The 15,406-nt window shown below is 37.4% G+C and overlaps 1 protein-coding gene across 9 annotated transcripts in view; it reads right to left on the bottom strand.

Moving 5' to 3' along the window:
* Positions 1-3,931: 3,931 nt before the first annotated feature.
* The window catches only part of LOC148852457 (5'-3' exonuclease family protein), a 49,522-nt gene continuing 38,047 nt past the window's right edge, over positions 3,932-15,406 (bottom strand). For 3 of the 9 annotated variants that reach the window (XM_088947862.1, XM_088947854.1, XM_088947858.1), the window contains 4 exons: positions 6,024-6,246; positions 5,765-5,940; positions 4,263-4,432; positions 3,932-4,164 (listed from right to left, as the gene is read on the bottom strand). In XM_088947862.1, coding sequence (XP_088803988.1) covers positions 5,802-5,940; positions 6,024-6,246 — 362 coding nt within the window. In that variant the 3' untranslated portion in view covers positions 3,932-4,164; positions 4,263-4,432; positions 5,765-5,801. Of the gene's footprint in view, positions 4,165-4,262; positions 4,550-5,502; positions 5,941-6,023; positions 6,247-15,406 lie in introns of all 9 variants that reach the window. The other 6 variants (XM_088947863.1, XM_088947857.1, XM_088947861.1 and 3 more) reach the window with 3 other exon arrangements.

Below are 15,406 nucleotides of genomic sequence, written 5' to 3'. Positions count from 1 at the left end.
GGAGAATTAGTATAAGACTACAACTTCCCTGATTTGACGGAACTACAACTGGAGGGACTAGGAGTAATTCTGTCATCAACATAGAAAATTTGTGAATGCACCAACTTACAAGTAACCACTTTGGGCTTATTGGCAGTTGCTGAGGAGTCTTTAACTACAGATGACGTGGTGCAACTGTTCATAACCACCATCGTAATAGGAACTCCGATCTCCGGTGATGAAAATTGCTGGTGTCTACAATAATGTATCTGATGAAGGGTGCTCTTCCGCAGCAGGTGCCTCCTGAGAAGCACGGGATGTAGATGACATTCGTACAGAAAGAGGCGTTCTAATGTCTGTTGTAATACGATCATTCACCAACGCTTGAAATTTTTTCTTTATAGCAGCATCCGAACAAGAGTCTATAGCCACGTTCAATTTATGACGAATATGACAAGCTGTAGCTTCGTGCCCAATCCTTGCACAAAAAGAACAAAAATGGGGAAGACATTCATATTGAACACGGATCTGAATTGTTTCTCCATTCAACAAAGTGTAAGGGACATCCTGAACAAGTGGCTCTGTGATATCTAATAAAAATTTCAGTCTAGCAAATCGACTCCATTGTGACACCTGTTGTTTTGATGGACGATATGGGCGACCAATTTTAGAACCGATATGCATGACAACATTAATGTTTGGGTAATCTACAAGTAATCCCAACAAATGTATGAATTAATGTTTATGGATTTCATATTAAATATTACTCACAAGTACAATAATCAACTCAAAGCTGATTTTTCTTGGTTTTATTTCTTTTTACCTCATGGTTCCTACTTAGTTTATGTGTCCCTTTGTTAGTTTACTATACACCATTATTGTTGAGCCTACAGGACAATACTTCCCTATATTTACATTCGTTACTAATGTTAAATGAGAGGCTGAAAATCACAGGCTACTATCCTAACTATTTCAACTATATGTACAAAATCCACTATTGGAGTTGAACCACAATTTGAAGGTGTACCCCTCATCTAATAATCCAAATATGAACATATCTATATAGAATTTCATATCTACAGTTTTCAACTAAACAATGAATCTTCTCTTGTAGGTCTTTAAGGAAAATCGCTACTTGGAGAAACCAGCTCATCAACAAGCCAAGCCAACTTGAAAACTCAGCTCTGAAACTTCAATGTGTACCCTCAGCTAACAATGAAAATATGAACATACTATATAATATTTCATAACTAACATTTTCAATTAAACAATGATTCTTCTCTTGTAGGTCCTCAATAGAAATTGCTACTTGGAGAAAGCAGCTCATCAGGAACCACAAAACTAAAAACCGGCATACAATTTGAACCATTGGTGCCTCCCCCGTATGCGGAAGATTCTCAATTCATATTTCATAAATTTTGAGAGAGAGGAAGGAGAAAAAACAAAGTAGCCATCGTTTCATAAATTTTGCAAAGAAAGTATTACCTAATAGATGGGGGTAATTCTTGGAAACTAAAATTTGATCATGGATGAAAAGAAAAGGAGAGCATGAAACTGTGTGTGTGTGTGTGTGCCTATACCCTTTAACTTTGCAAAAAGCCACTTTAAACCCTAAAGAATTAAAAAATCCACTTTTGCCCTCAAACTATGATGGAAAGGTCATTTTTAAGGAAAAAAAAAGATGGTGTTACAATGCTATCAATGGATCCGTTAGACAATGAATAAAATAATAAAAACATGCTTATGTGGGATTATTCAAGTTTGAAAAGGTCACTTTAGACCCTAAAATTTGAAAAGACTGCTTTATATGTTAAAAGATCTATTAGTTAGAAAATAAATTTTATTAACCTTGAAATAAATTGCTTTAAGGATTTTACCAAAATAGAGTCATTAAATTAATAATAATTAATTAAATAGTAAATAATTAACAACAATTAAGAGTAAATTATTACTTAAACACTAACTTAATTAGCTTAACTAATATGAAATTAACAATCACTTAATTAACTTAGTAACTCAATTTTCTTAATTAAACTAATTTACTTAATTTCTTTAATTACTTTAACAACTTATTTTAATTTATTTAATTAACAATAACATAATTTACTTATTTGTCTTAATTATCTTTGATTATTTAATGACTCTATTTACTTAGCTTAATTTAGTTAATCAATTGGCTAATTCACTTAATTGGCTTAATTCAACTTATTCAATTGCTTAATTTACATAGTTGGCTTAATTTACTTATTTAGTGTAATTAGCTTAATTTCTTTAATTGATCTATTTGTGCAGCTTAATTTACTTAATCAATTAGGTAACTCACCTGTTGCATGGTTATAAATTCATTGTTGACCCAGGTGGTTGAATTGTTCAAGCTAGGAACCAATCAATTGTCCAGTTCCTTTTTTATATTTGGCTTAGAATTTTCCAAAAAAAAAAAAAACAAAACAAAAATGTTGACTTGGTCACTAAGATTTTCGAAGGTTGAACTACTAAACTTTTCAATTTGGTGAATGGTTTTTAAAACCATGCTTAATTGGCTTAATTTACTTATTTAAATTGATTAGTTTGTTTATTTAATTTACTTATTCAATTGCTTAATTTACATAGTTGGATTAATTTAATTAATTATCTTAAATAGTATAATTTATTTAATTTACTTATTTAACTTTATACAATCACAGACCCTAAATAATTTACTTAATTAAATGCCATATACGCATGCTTTTATTATTTTATTATATTCATTGTCTAACGGATCTATCAATGGTGTCTCTAATGTCATTTGTTTTTGCCTTAAAATGGCCTTTCCATTGACAGATACGTTCACGCACAGCTTCATGTAAGCTGACTATAAATGTCATCTCTATTGTGATTTGTGGTGACTTCTCTGACCTGGACAAAGAAACTTATTTGTGCGATTGCATCTAAGTGTAATATATGTGTTTTGGTAAACAGATCTGAACCACATTCAATGGGTCCCACAACCTAAATATCTTAGATAGTTAGATCAAGTTTTACTTTGTGGGGAACTAGAGGCCAATACACCTGATTTCTTAGAAGATTGCATTTTATTAAGATAGACAATGGAACCAAAGTGATCTGAGTCATCTGACCCAATTACATAGGGTCAAGATCTACATTACACGTATTGACAATGGTTGGATTAGTTTTGGTTTTGGGTTTTGATTTTATGTCCCTACTAGTATAGGGTTGGGATCATTTTTTTTTCCGAATTGATAATAGGGTTAGAAAAAACAAACTACCATTTCAGACATGTAGAATTTGCTAGGGAATGGGGAAGTGTTTAAATCCTGTTTTACAAAATGCCATTGAACCCTTTCACATCCTGACAATTCAGACTGAATGTTTTCATTAAGTAAATGTTTCTATATGATTTGCAATTCCTATCCACAAAAGTAATTCAGAAGCCGCTACAGTCTGTTTCAAAGTTTCAATGCGAATTTGACTCAAATCAGGCGAACTGATCATATAAGTGCCACTGAAGTACGTAAGGTTCAGCAAAAAATGGTGATCCAAGGCTGTCTGCTACAGAAAGGTTGCAAGAAACTCTTTGTTGATGTCCATGATCAATACAACATAACCAGCTCCAAATTCATCTAAAGTTACCGTCCATTTTGATTCAAGCAAAACATTCATGGGAACGAACTACTATGGATAGTGTCTTCTCCAACTTCACTTGGAAGAGCTTGGACCCTCGCAATTTGACTCACCACCTCACATTTCTTGCACGTCTGTTAGCATGTGCAAGAGAACCATAGTTACATTCCTATTTTTAACCAGTTGTCGTTTTATACGCACCATGCAGTAATAATGAATACCATGCAAATGTCGTAAACTTCCTCCTAAGAGACCTCTGGAAACAAGAATAATTGTCCAACTCCCTTTGAAAATTGAGAAAAAATGAGAGAGAGAGAGAGAGAGAGAGAGAGAGAGGAAAAAGCTTTTCTATTATGAGACATATGCATTGAGATTTGATACATTAAACAAGCAGGCATTACTGCATATTAATTGGGTGTTGCGATTTTTCTTGCAAATGGGATGCAGTAAGTTAAAGGTGAATTGGCCCTTCGTTCTAATCTTAGCAAAATATTTGATCTTCAGTGACCGAATAACTTTGACTGCATCATATTGCTTGCCTTCTCCAGCATCCCCTGTGGCCTTCTATCAAGACATAAGAATTCATTAGCAGGAAATATCATCTACAGAAAGCACAGGTAATATAATAGGAAAAATATAACAGAACAGGTACATTTACTTACTGTTGACAGATATACGAGGCCACCTTAACTTCTTCCAGGCAGTATATCCATTTCCATAAGCACTGACTACTAAAGCAGCTACAACTCTTTGTGGTTGGGGCACTGGGCTGTAGTTTCAGTACTGAAGTTTATGTGTTAACAAATGGTCCATAAATCTCTTTTTTTTTTTCCTGAAGACAATATAGTCTCTCAATCAGGAAAGACCATAAAGAACCTAGGGTTACGCATCATAACTGCTAACCCTCATTCTCTGAGACACTTTACAGATGCTATATACATGAGAAATTCTGTAAGGTAGCATGATAAATACTTCAAGTTATCAAAGTGCAGTAATAACGCCAAGTAGACCAACTTTCAAATATAAAAATGGAAACGAAAATGACCCTCTCCAAACTATTTTGGGGATTATAATTCATCCTGCCTGTTTATTTTGCAAATAGTTGCATTGAAATGAGGGATTAACATGAACTACCATAAGGATACAGGGAATAACATTTTCTTTATTAGTTTGCATTGGAAAAAATTTTCATTCTCTAGGTTAATTTTAACAAGTAGAAGAAAAATATTAGACAGGATAATGTGAATGCATGTATAAATAACACTACTGTGATACAAGGATTTGAAAGAAATAACTTGGTATAACATCACTACTAAATTCTTAAAGATAACTATGCATACAAATTTTTACATGCTTCAAGTCAAACTTATGGACCTAAAGTCATCAGGGGCTAATCACATTTTTCTTTGGGATAAAAGCAAGAAAACTGGTGGCCATGTTCTTAATAATATTCCTTTGTATCACTTGGAATAACTCAAATTTGAATATGCTCTCTATTCTCTAAATAACTGTTTACCAATTAAGCTTCCTGCATATTGTTATGCTATTGTAGTTGAAGATGCTTCATGCTCTAACTAGTAAAGGCTGTAATTTTTCTAATTTAAGGATTTCACAGGAGTCCAGACAAAACAAGTTTACTTGACAATACCAAAAAGAGAAAAACAATAAAAAAAGAGAAGCAAGTATGTCTTCAATTATGCACCCCGTAAGCACACAATAAAGGCAATATACAACAAATAAAATAAAGACAAAACAAGGGCATCTTCAACATGCACCCTACATATTAACTAAATAAGCATAGAAATTTCATTCTATATTTTACTAAGATATTCCATTCTCAAAATTGCACCAATAAAACACTCAACCTAAAGTTTCTACCTACTTGCTTAATTTATAACCTACCCTCATTTTCTTTGACACTTGTAAAGTTGTAATGGACCAATTCATCTCTGTATGTGTGTGTTCTCTGTGTGCATGGCTGCTTGCAGGTTCATGTGCTTCCAGGTGATGGGTATTAGACCATTGAAATGATAAAAAAGATGAAGGCACACAAAACTAGAAAATCCCATAAATACAATGTAAATTGAACCAATATATCATTAACAAAGAATTATCTCCAAAAAAGCATGCATACTCAGCCATCCTTTTTTTGATCAATACATACTCAGCCATCCTCTTAAACAAGTCCGAGGTAGTAGAGCCTAACACCCAGCAGCTGCAGCATTTTGGTGATGAAGTTTCTCACCTCCCAATGATTTGACAAAGCTAGATAAAACATCCATGTCATTACAAGTATCTCTCTCAGATAACCATTCCTCCTCAAGATGAACATCAACATCCCTGTCTCATGGTTAATCATGGATTCTGATTACCAATTGCACATTAAAAAGTTGTAGTGTCAATTATACAGAGAAAATCCTTACCTCCTAAAGCTAAGAATTTGATAATTTCTTCGCAGGTAATCAGCATTCTTAGTAAGAGCATCTTGTGCATATTGTTTTCCCACAGTTCTAACTGCAGCTGCATTTAGTAAATTTTCTAATGAACCATGTTTCTTTAAGAGCTTCAGGGCCGTCTTTCGACCAAAACCAGGAGCTACATGTTGAATTCCAGGAACACCATCTACTTCATCACCAATAATGCATCCTACAGATTTTCAGTTTCACTCAGAATAGTAAACTAGAAATATAATTTATGCTTAAACCAATGAATCTTATGGGCACTTCTGGTAAGTTGTAAACATGATCTACAAGTTCTTTTTCCTGTGTCAGATTGCAACCATATTAAATTGCAGAAAGCAATAGCACTTCGTTTTGACTTTTGACTAAGTTCAAAAATAGTGAAAGCAATACATAGAAATTTTGTATCTTCAGTTCAGTAAGTGAAATTGACCTGTTGTACTGTATTTTCCTTCCGTATTTATTTTCTTCTTTAGTCCTGTAAGTACTTCTCTGTAAATATCTAATATTTCATATATATAATGGCTGGCTCTTTGATGGGGATCGGTCTATGCATTATAAGGCCTATTCTCGTAAGAATAAGGCCAACAAACAGGTTCTGATTTGGCATGGAGAAGACTCTTGGGACATGGACTGATCTGGTCAGGGGTATTTTCGTCATTTTGACCAGCCCAATGTGGACTTGGGCTATAGCATCTTGTTCCTATAGCTTAGTAGTGCTTGTCTTTCAATTTTCAGTTTATTTTCATTAGTAGATAGAAAGTTATTGTGCTTCTTGTTGCACAAGACAAAGAGTGACTTTTTGTAATTATGATGAACAGTGTTCCGGGCCACACAAGTCACTCTATAAATAGATGTATTCTCTTCCTTTTGAGGCGAATGAATGAATGAAGATTTCTTAAGAGCTCTCTTGCTGTATGGAGCGATTCCTACAAACCCTAGAGTGATTCTAGGACCCCTTGGAGTGATTCCTTGGGATTTCTCTCTCTTTTCTCTTTCTCTACCCTTTCTCCTCTCTCTTTCTGTCTTGTGTTAGTTTGTTCCAGCCCTACTGCATCACTCTTGGGGTGGAGTCGATTGATTTTGTTTCACACCCCAGAACTGTGTTCTATTCTCTTGTAAGAACTGGTTGTATGACATGGTATCAGAGCAAGGTTTCATTCTTGGTTGTTAAGACTGTTATTTGAGTGTTCAAATTGGCCTGTTGGAGTTACTAAAGGCTTCTCTTTGGGACTGTTTCGGTCAGTACAAGGTGTACTGCGTTTTCTGGGAAAAATGCTCTCCGAATCAGTGTTCTTGCTTTCTCTCTTGATTGACTTATCTGTTGGGGCTGAGATTTTGCATCTTGGGTCACCCTAACCTCTTTGTTACACCTGTAAAATCTCGTGAAGATTGGATTTTTCCTGAGTTCTGGTCTAAACAAGAGGGCTCACTTTTTTGGGATAAAAAAAAACGCATACCGGGTGAGTTTTTTTGTGTTTTCTTCCATTTGGTTGTTGTGTTCAGCCTTGTATTCTAAAGTTTGTGTCGCCCTGACCTACTTTAGATGTTCCATTGATTAGTTTGAAGATTTACTTCGTTCTAGAAGGGTTTCAATCCCTTCTTTGGCTCAGCAGGCCTGCAAACTTCCATTTTGTTGGACTGTCAGTCCTAAAACCTAGTTGTTTGGATTATTATTTTCGACAATCACTTTTATTTGGCTATTGAACACTTTTTCTAGTGTTTAGAAGGCTTTCTAATCAGTTTTACTCAAAGAACAGCTTATCGGTGCTTCTACTCGGACTTGAACTCATTCCTATTGTCGTTCTGGACTGGAAATTATTGACCTAAAAGGCTGATAAGGTTGATGTCATACCTGTGAAGTTTGATGGAACTAACTACAGAATGTGGAAGTTCCATTTTGATTTCTTTGTTGAGGGAAAGGGTCTGGAAGGTTATCTGGATGGTACAATTACCGGGCCGGATGAAGCTTGTTAAGAGTCAACAGCACAGGGGTATTTTGGTCTTTTGGTTTATCTTGTTAGAAGTGAAAGATCTGTTTTATTCAAGTTTATGTGCCCCATCACTTGTAAGGGACAATACTGTCTTTTTTGTACCTCAACTTATTCATTATAAATACAAAGTGGGTCGGCTAGAGGGGTGACTTTTCCTCTACTGCCGAGACCTTCTTCTCCTCTTTCTCTTCTTCTTCTTCGCCGCCAGCCATATCAGTTTTTTATTAAATATCTTCTAGACAGATTGGAAGTTTGACAAGGGGCCTAAAAGGAGTGGTCGTTTTTTGTTCTTGGAGGTAAATATGCCTCCAGTTTCTGTGGTGGTGATCGTTGTAGTGGTGTACTAGATTCCCTCTATTCTATGATACGAAGAGGGCTGGTTGTGGACAGGTATGAAAAGAAATATTTATTCGCCCAGTAGTGGACTGCGGCTGCTATCTTTTGTCTAGGTTTCATTCATGTGGTGGTGTGAATCGATAGGTATGCATATAAGCCTCTTTTACTTCTGTTTATACCTGGATATGTGAGTTGAAAGTAGGGTTTTTTGAATGCTGAATTCATGACAGCAGTAGTATGGTCATAATTATATTCTGTTGAGTAGTCTGTGGCGTGGTGCTGAATAGTTGAAGGTGAATACTTTGTTTATAACAGTGATTCCTTTGTGAAGTGAGATGAATTAGTTATGATGGCATCAACTGGAGATGGGAATGACAATAAAACAGTGTTATGATTTCTCCAAATTACCTAATTCAAATGACATCTATTAAGTTGAATGGTGAGAATTATGTGCCATGGGCCAAATCTGTGGAGGTGTTTTTAAAAGCCAAGAAAAAGGCAAAACATGTGAGAGAGGAGAAACCCTCCTCTAATTCTCTAGGGTTCAGTGATTGGAAACAGGAGGATGCACAAATCATGACTTGGTTGTGGAATAGCATGGAACCTAAAATCAGTGTGAATTTTATGTTCCAAGATTCAGCTAAAGAAATCTGGGACCATGCTAAGAAACTTTACTCCGGCCAAGATAATACTACTAGGGTATATCAGCTGTACCAAGAGTACTTTAATTTGAAGCATGGTAACCAAAGCTTGGAGGAGTACTATGCAAGCATGAGAAAAATCCGAAATGAGCTTAATGTATATCATCCTCCGACTCCGGATGTTTAGGTTCAACAACAACAGCGAGAGCAACTTGATGTGACAAGGTTCCTAGTGGGTCTAAAGGCTGAATATGAACCTATTCGAGCACAAATACTGGGGGGGGGGGGTCTGCTCTTCCCTCACTTTAAGAAGTGTTTGCTCGTCTTCGGAGGATATCTATTGAGTCTATAGAGTCTTCTTCTCTCTCGGACAAATCTGGTTTTGTGGTGACTAGAGGGGGAGGTCATGGAAATAGAGGTGGTGGCCATGGGTTTCCAGGAAACCAAGGTGGTCCTATGTTTAATCGTTTTGGTGGCTGCAATGGTGGTCGAGATTTAGGGGGAGGTCATGGTAGAGGAAGAAGTAATGCACCTAGAAAATGCACATATTGTGGATTAGAGGGGCACACTGTTAATTTCTGCTATGATTTACATGGTCCACCCAACACTTGGGCTAACCATGCTGTGACTAGTGGCAGTGGTACAGTTAGTGAAAATCAGCAAACTGATCAGACTCCCTCCACATCTACTGATGCTTATGGGAAGGAGATGGTGAGTGTACCATGTGAGGTATATGAGAAGTTCCTTTAGACATCCTCTCAATAGAGCACAACTACTCTTGCCCATTCAAGTATGGCTTGCTTGGCTTCCAAACCTTCACACTGGATCATTGACTCTGGAGCCTCGGATCATATGTTTGGGACTCCAAATGTATTTTCTTCACTTTCTCAGTCTTCCACATCCCAAACAGTTACCCTTGCTAATGGTTCTACATCTCCCATTTGTGGTGTTGGTGATGTTGATCTTACCTCCTTATTTTTATCATTTGTTTCATATGTTCCCAAGTTCCCGTTTAACTTTATGTCTATTAGTAGATTAACCAAATCACTTAATTGTTCTATAACCTTTTGTCCCTCTTCTTGAGGCAGGTGGATTGTATTACCTTGATGGTGGTGGCCCGTCAGTAGCATTTTAGTCGTCTCTTATTCCTCTACAATGGCATTGCAGACTTGGTCATCCATCTCTCAAGGCACTAAAGTTGCTGGTTCCGTCCTTAAGTCATCTTTCACCGTTGGATTGTGAGTCGTGCCAGCTTGGGAAATACCACAGGTTCTTTTAGTCCAAGAGTTGATAGCCATGTCTTGAGTCCTTTTTCTTTAGTTCATTCTGATGTTTGGGATCCAAATAAAGTAGTGTCATACAATGGTTATAAGTATTTTGTAATTTTTGTTGATGACTTTTCAAGGATGACATGGCTCTATTTTATGAAAGATCATATTGAATTGTTCTCTATTTTTCAAAAAAATTTATGCTGAAATACGTACCCAATTTGGAGTTCAGATTAAAATTCTTCGCTCCGATAATGCAAAAGAGTACACCTCAACACCATTTCAACAATACTTAGAGCACCATGGGATAATTCATCAAACTTCTTGTTCCTACACCCCACAATAGAACAGTGTGGCTGAACGGAAAAATTGACATCTACTTGAAACTGCGCGATCCAATATGCTTAATATGAATGTTCCAAAGTGTTTTTAGAGTGATGTTGTCCTAACATCATGTTTCCTCATCAATCGAATGCCCATGTCTATCCTTGGAAGTCAATCCCCTTTTTTAGTCTTGTTTCCCACTCTGTCTCCGTTTCCTCTTATCCCGAGAGTCTTTGGGTGTGTTTGTTTTGTTCAAAATTTGGGGCCTGGTTTAGACAAGTTAGATGCACGTGCTACTAAATGCATCTTCCTTGGATACCCCAGGACTCAAAAAGGGTATAAGTGCTATAACCCTAACTCTCATAAGCCATTTGTGTGTTCGGATGTCACTTTCTTTGAATCAGTCCCATTTTTTCTCGAGTACTGAGGTCCCTTTTCCTTCCCTCGTGGTTCCCCTTCCTATTCCAGTTGAGGACCCCCTCTCCGTGGTTCCTGCTCTAATTGCGGATCCCCCTCCTGTGGTTCCTGTTCGTTCTCCTTCCTCTCCCGTGCAGGTTACTACTAAGCGGCCACCAATCCGACAAGTGTATACTCACAGAAGAGCACCGACCCCTCCTCCAATTCAGTCATCGTTGACAGATCCTGTGGTTGCACCTCCTCCTTCGAACCTTGATCTTCCTATTGCATTGCGGAAAGGTAAACGTAGTTGTACATCTCATCCTATTTCTCATTATGTTCTAGTTGCTCATCTTTCTGCTTCCCATCGCCATTTTATATCCTTGCTATCCTTTGTTTCCACTCCCAAAACTATCCAGGAAGCTCTTACCTCTCTAGGGTGGCGACAAGCAATGGAAGAGGAATTGTTTGCTTTACAACACAATCACACGTGGGAATTTACTACTCTCCCTCCTGGTAAGCATGTTGTTGGGTGTAAGTGGGTCTACATAGTGAAGTATCTTCCAGATGGCAGTGTAGAACGATTAAAGGCCAGGTTAGTGGCCAAGGGATATTCTGAGTTGTATGGTGTGGACTATATGGAGACATTTTCTCCTGTGGCTAAAATTGGCTTAGTTCGGGTATTGATTTCATTAGCAGCAATGTATGACTGACCTCTATTACAACTTGACATCAAGAATGCCTTCTTGCACGGTGATCTAATTGAGGAGGTATATATGGTGCAACCACCAGGGTTTGTTGCTCAGGGGGAGGATGGTAAGGTTTGTAAAGGCAATTTATGGGCTGAAACAATCTCCACGTATATGGTTTGGTAGATTCAGTGAAGTAGTGAAGAACTTTGGGATGAAACAGTGTCAGGTCATTCATTCCGTGTTCAACCATGACTCAAAAGATGGGAAAATCTTGCTAGTGGTGTATGTGGACGATATTGTCATAACTGGGAGTGACAGTAATGGGATTGACAGGTTGAATAACTTCCTTCAGGATCACTACAACACAAAAAATCTGGGTAACCTGAAGTACTTCCTCGGAATAGAAGTTGCAAGGTCAAGGCATGGAATTAACTTATGTCATAGGAAATATGTCCTTGACCTACTTGAAGAAACAGGGCCGTTAGGTGCTAAACCAATCGAGACACCTATGGAACTAAATGCTAAGCTGAGTGTGGATGCAGGTGAAGAATTTGATGATCCTGGAAGGTATAGGAGATTGGTGGGAAAACTGAACTATCTGACTATCACACGGCCAGATATATCATTTGCTGTAAGTATGGAGAGTCAGTTTATGCAACATCCTCGGATTCCACATTGGGAAGCAGTTCCAAGAATTGTTAGGTATTTGAAGGGTGCTCCAGGTCGTGGTCTACTTTACAAAAGTGGAGGAAATCTGGAGATAGAAGGGTATACAGATGCTGATTGGGTTGGTTCTGTATCAGATAAGAGATCAACTATAGGATATTGTACCTTCCTTGGTGGCAATATGGTAACTTGGACGATCAAGAAACAAACAGTGGTGGCAAGGAGCAGTGCAGAAGCTGAGTATAGGGCTATGACTCATACTACATGTGAACTAGTATGGTTGAACAATTTGCTACAAGAGATGTGATTCTCAGTTGACAAACCCATGAGATTATACTGTGATAATCAAGCTGTTGTACACATGTCTTCTAATCCAGTCTTCCATGAGAGAACAAAGCATATTGAAGAAAATTGCCACTTTGTAAGGGAACAAGTGATTAGTGGAGTGATAACTACATATCATGTGAGCTCAGGAAACCAGTGGGCAAATCTCTTTACAAAGGGTCTGTCTTGGGGCAGAGTAGATTACATATGTGACAAGCTGGGACTATATGACATATACTCTCTAGTTTGAGGGGGAGTGTTAAGAGTCGGCAGTACAGGGGTATTTTGGTCTTTTGGTTTATCTTGTTAGAAGTGAAAGGTCTGTTTTATTCAAGTTTAAGTTGTGTCCCATCACTTGTAAGGGACAATACTGTCTTTTTTGTACCTTAACTTATTCATTAAAAATACAAAGTGGGCCGGCTAGAGGGGTGAATTTTCCTCTACTGCCGAACCCTTCTTCTCCTCTTTCTCTTCTCTTCTTCTTCTTCTTCTCCTTCCTCTTCTTTTCATACTTCAAACCTGAACTGAATAAGATTATTCACAAAGCTGAAGCAAAGACTTTTCAACAATGGAAACTTGACAATGGGAAATTAGTCTCCTGGATTCTAAGCTCCATTATACCTCACTTTTCTATTCCCATGAGAAGACTGTGAACAACCTATGAGATGTATTCCTATTTGAAGTAGGTTTATCATCAGTCCAACATGCCAATACAATATCATATTGAGTTTGAGATCTTTGCCTATTGCTAGGGGGATAGAAAGATACAAGAGTACTATGTAGGCGTCATTGATTTGTGGGCAGAATATGAACTAGTTAACACTAATCCCTCTGATCCCCTAGAGTGTGTTAAGTATTTACAAAAGCATTTTGAGAATAGAAATGTGAACTAGTTCCTTATGAGACTGAGACCTGAATATGAAATAATCAGGTCTAACATCTTGAGTAGAGTTACCCTTCCGGATTTAGACTCTGTGATGGGAGAGTTGAGGGAAGAAACCAAACTCATGACTGCTACAAACATAGAGGAGAGGCAACTTGATTTAGGGGTTGAAATTGCTTTCATTGCGCACGGAAGTAAGAAATCTGGTGGAAAGGATTTTTCTAAGACTCAATGTTATGAATGTAAGGGGTTTGGACATATAGCCTTACATTGCAAGACGAAGAATGTATGAACTTACTGCAAACAACATGGTTGTATCATCCTAGACTGCCCAGTTCATCCCTCTAAGGGTACAATGATGAAGAATCAGCCCTGAGCTTATCAGGTGTCTGAGGGTCAAACGACTGATGTCTCTACTGTCAAAGGTGAATCTTCTGCTTCCATGAACAAGGAAGAAATACGACAACTAGTACCCTCTGCTATCTCATTGCCTTTTTTTCTATTGGCCTATCTAGTGAGTTCTCTAGTTACTACTCTTCTCCCTCTCATGTTTGGATAATTGATTTTAGTGCTACGAATCATATGATTAGAACCTACCTTGAACCAACAAACGACTTTTCTGCAACCCACCATAAACATATTGTTACTGGCAATGGTTAAAAACTAGACATCATTAGGAGTGATGATTTGTGTCTCAAACTCTCACCCTCAAACTCATTTTCCCTTACCAAGACCTTCTTTGTTCCTAAACTTACTGCTAACCTTATTTCAGTTGGTCGACTGGTTGATGAAGGTAACATTCTAACTTTTTCCTCTGATTGTTGTTTGATTCAAGACCGGTGCACTGAGAAGGTGAAAGGGAAGGGGCACAGGTTGGGTCGCTTGTTTTACACTAAAGTTTGAGAAATCTCAATCAACATCATTCTTTGCTTATTTGAGCTCTTCTTCATTGAGTCCTGTTTTGGATCAAAGAAATAATGTCTGGGATTTATGGCATAAACGTTTGGGTCACCCAAACTCTAAAAAACTTAAGCTTTTGTTTGACTCTGGCTTCATTAGAAATAAAATTTCCTTTGTGAAAACTTTTGATACATCTTGTGTTACTTGTTGTTTGAATAAGAGTCGTATTTTTCCATTTACTATTACTCACATAACTGAACATGCTACTTCACCTTTTGAAATTATACATAGTGATGTTTGGACTTCATCTGTTGTTTCACGTTTGGGATACAAATATTTTGTATTGTTCATTGATGATTGTACTAGGTACACTTGAAGATACTTTCTCAAACACAAGTCAAAAGTCTTTCTTATTGTTTAGTTGTTTCATGCTATGGCACGAGCTTGGTTTCAATCAAGTGTACAGATCTTATGTTCCAACTCATGGGGAGAATACAGTGATGGAGAATTCCTAGTTTATTTGAAACATCATGGCATACAAGTTCAACGGAGCTGTCCTAACACTCAACAAAATGGTGTGGCAGAACGGAAAAATGGCCATGTTCTCAGTGTTGTGAGGACTCTTCTGCAAGAGTCACATGTGCCTCCATTTTGGGTGGAGGCTGCTAGTATTGTTGTGCATCTAATTAATTGCATTCCTTCATTTGTTCTTGTTAACATGTCACCTCATCAGAAAATGTTTGGATGCCTATGCTTTGTTCATCTTCCATCTCATGAATGTTCCAAGTTCTCAGTTCAATCTGTTATGTGCACCTTCATCGGTTACAGTCCTAACCACAAGGGATTTCTTTGTTATGATCCCTCTACACGAATTCGTATTTCTCGGAATGTGATTTTTCTTGAGCACATCTCTTTCTTTTTGG

The sequence above is a fragment of the Nelumbo lutea genome, chromosome 5 (genome assembly GCF_056320005.1).
Source record: "Nelumbo lutea isolate HS-2025 chromosome 5, American lotus-T2T, whole genome shotgun sequence".
NCBI classification, from domain to species: domain Eukaryota; kingdom Viridiplantae; phylum Streptophyta; class Magnoliopsida; order Proteales; family Nelumbonaceae; genus Nelumbo; species Nelumbo lutea.
The sequence above is the reverse complement of the archived record's forward strand: the minus strand, read 5'-3'. Positions and strand labels throughout refer to the sequence as shown.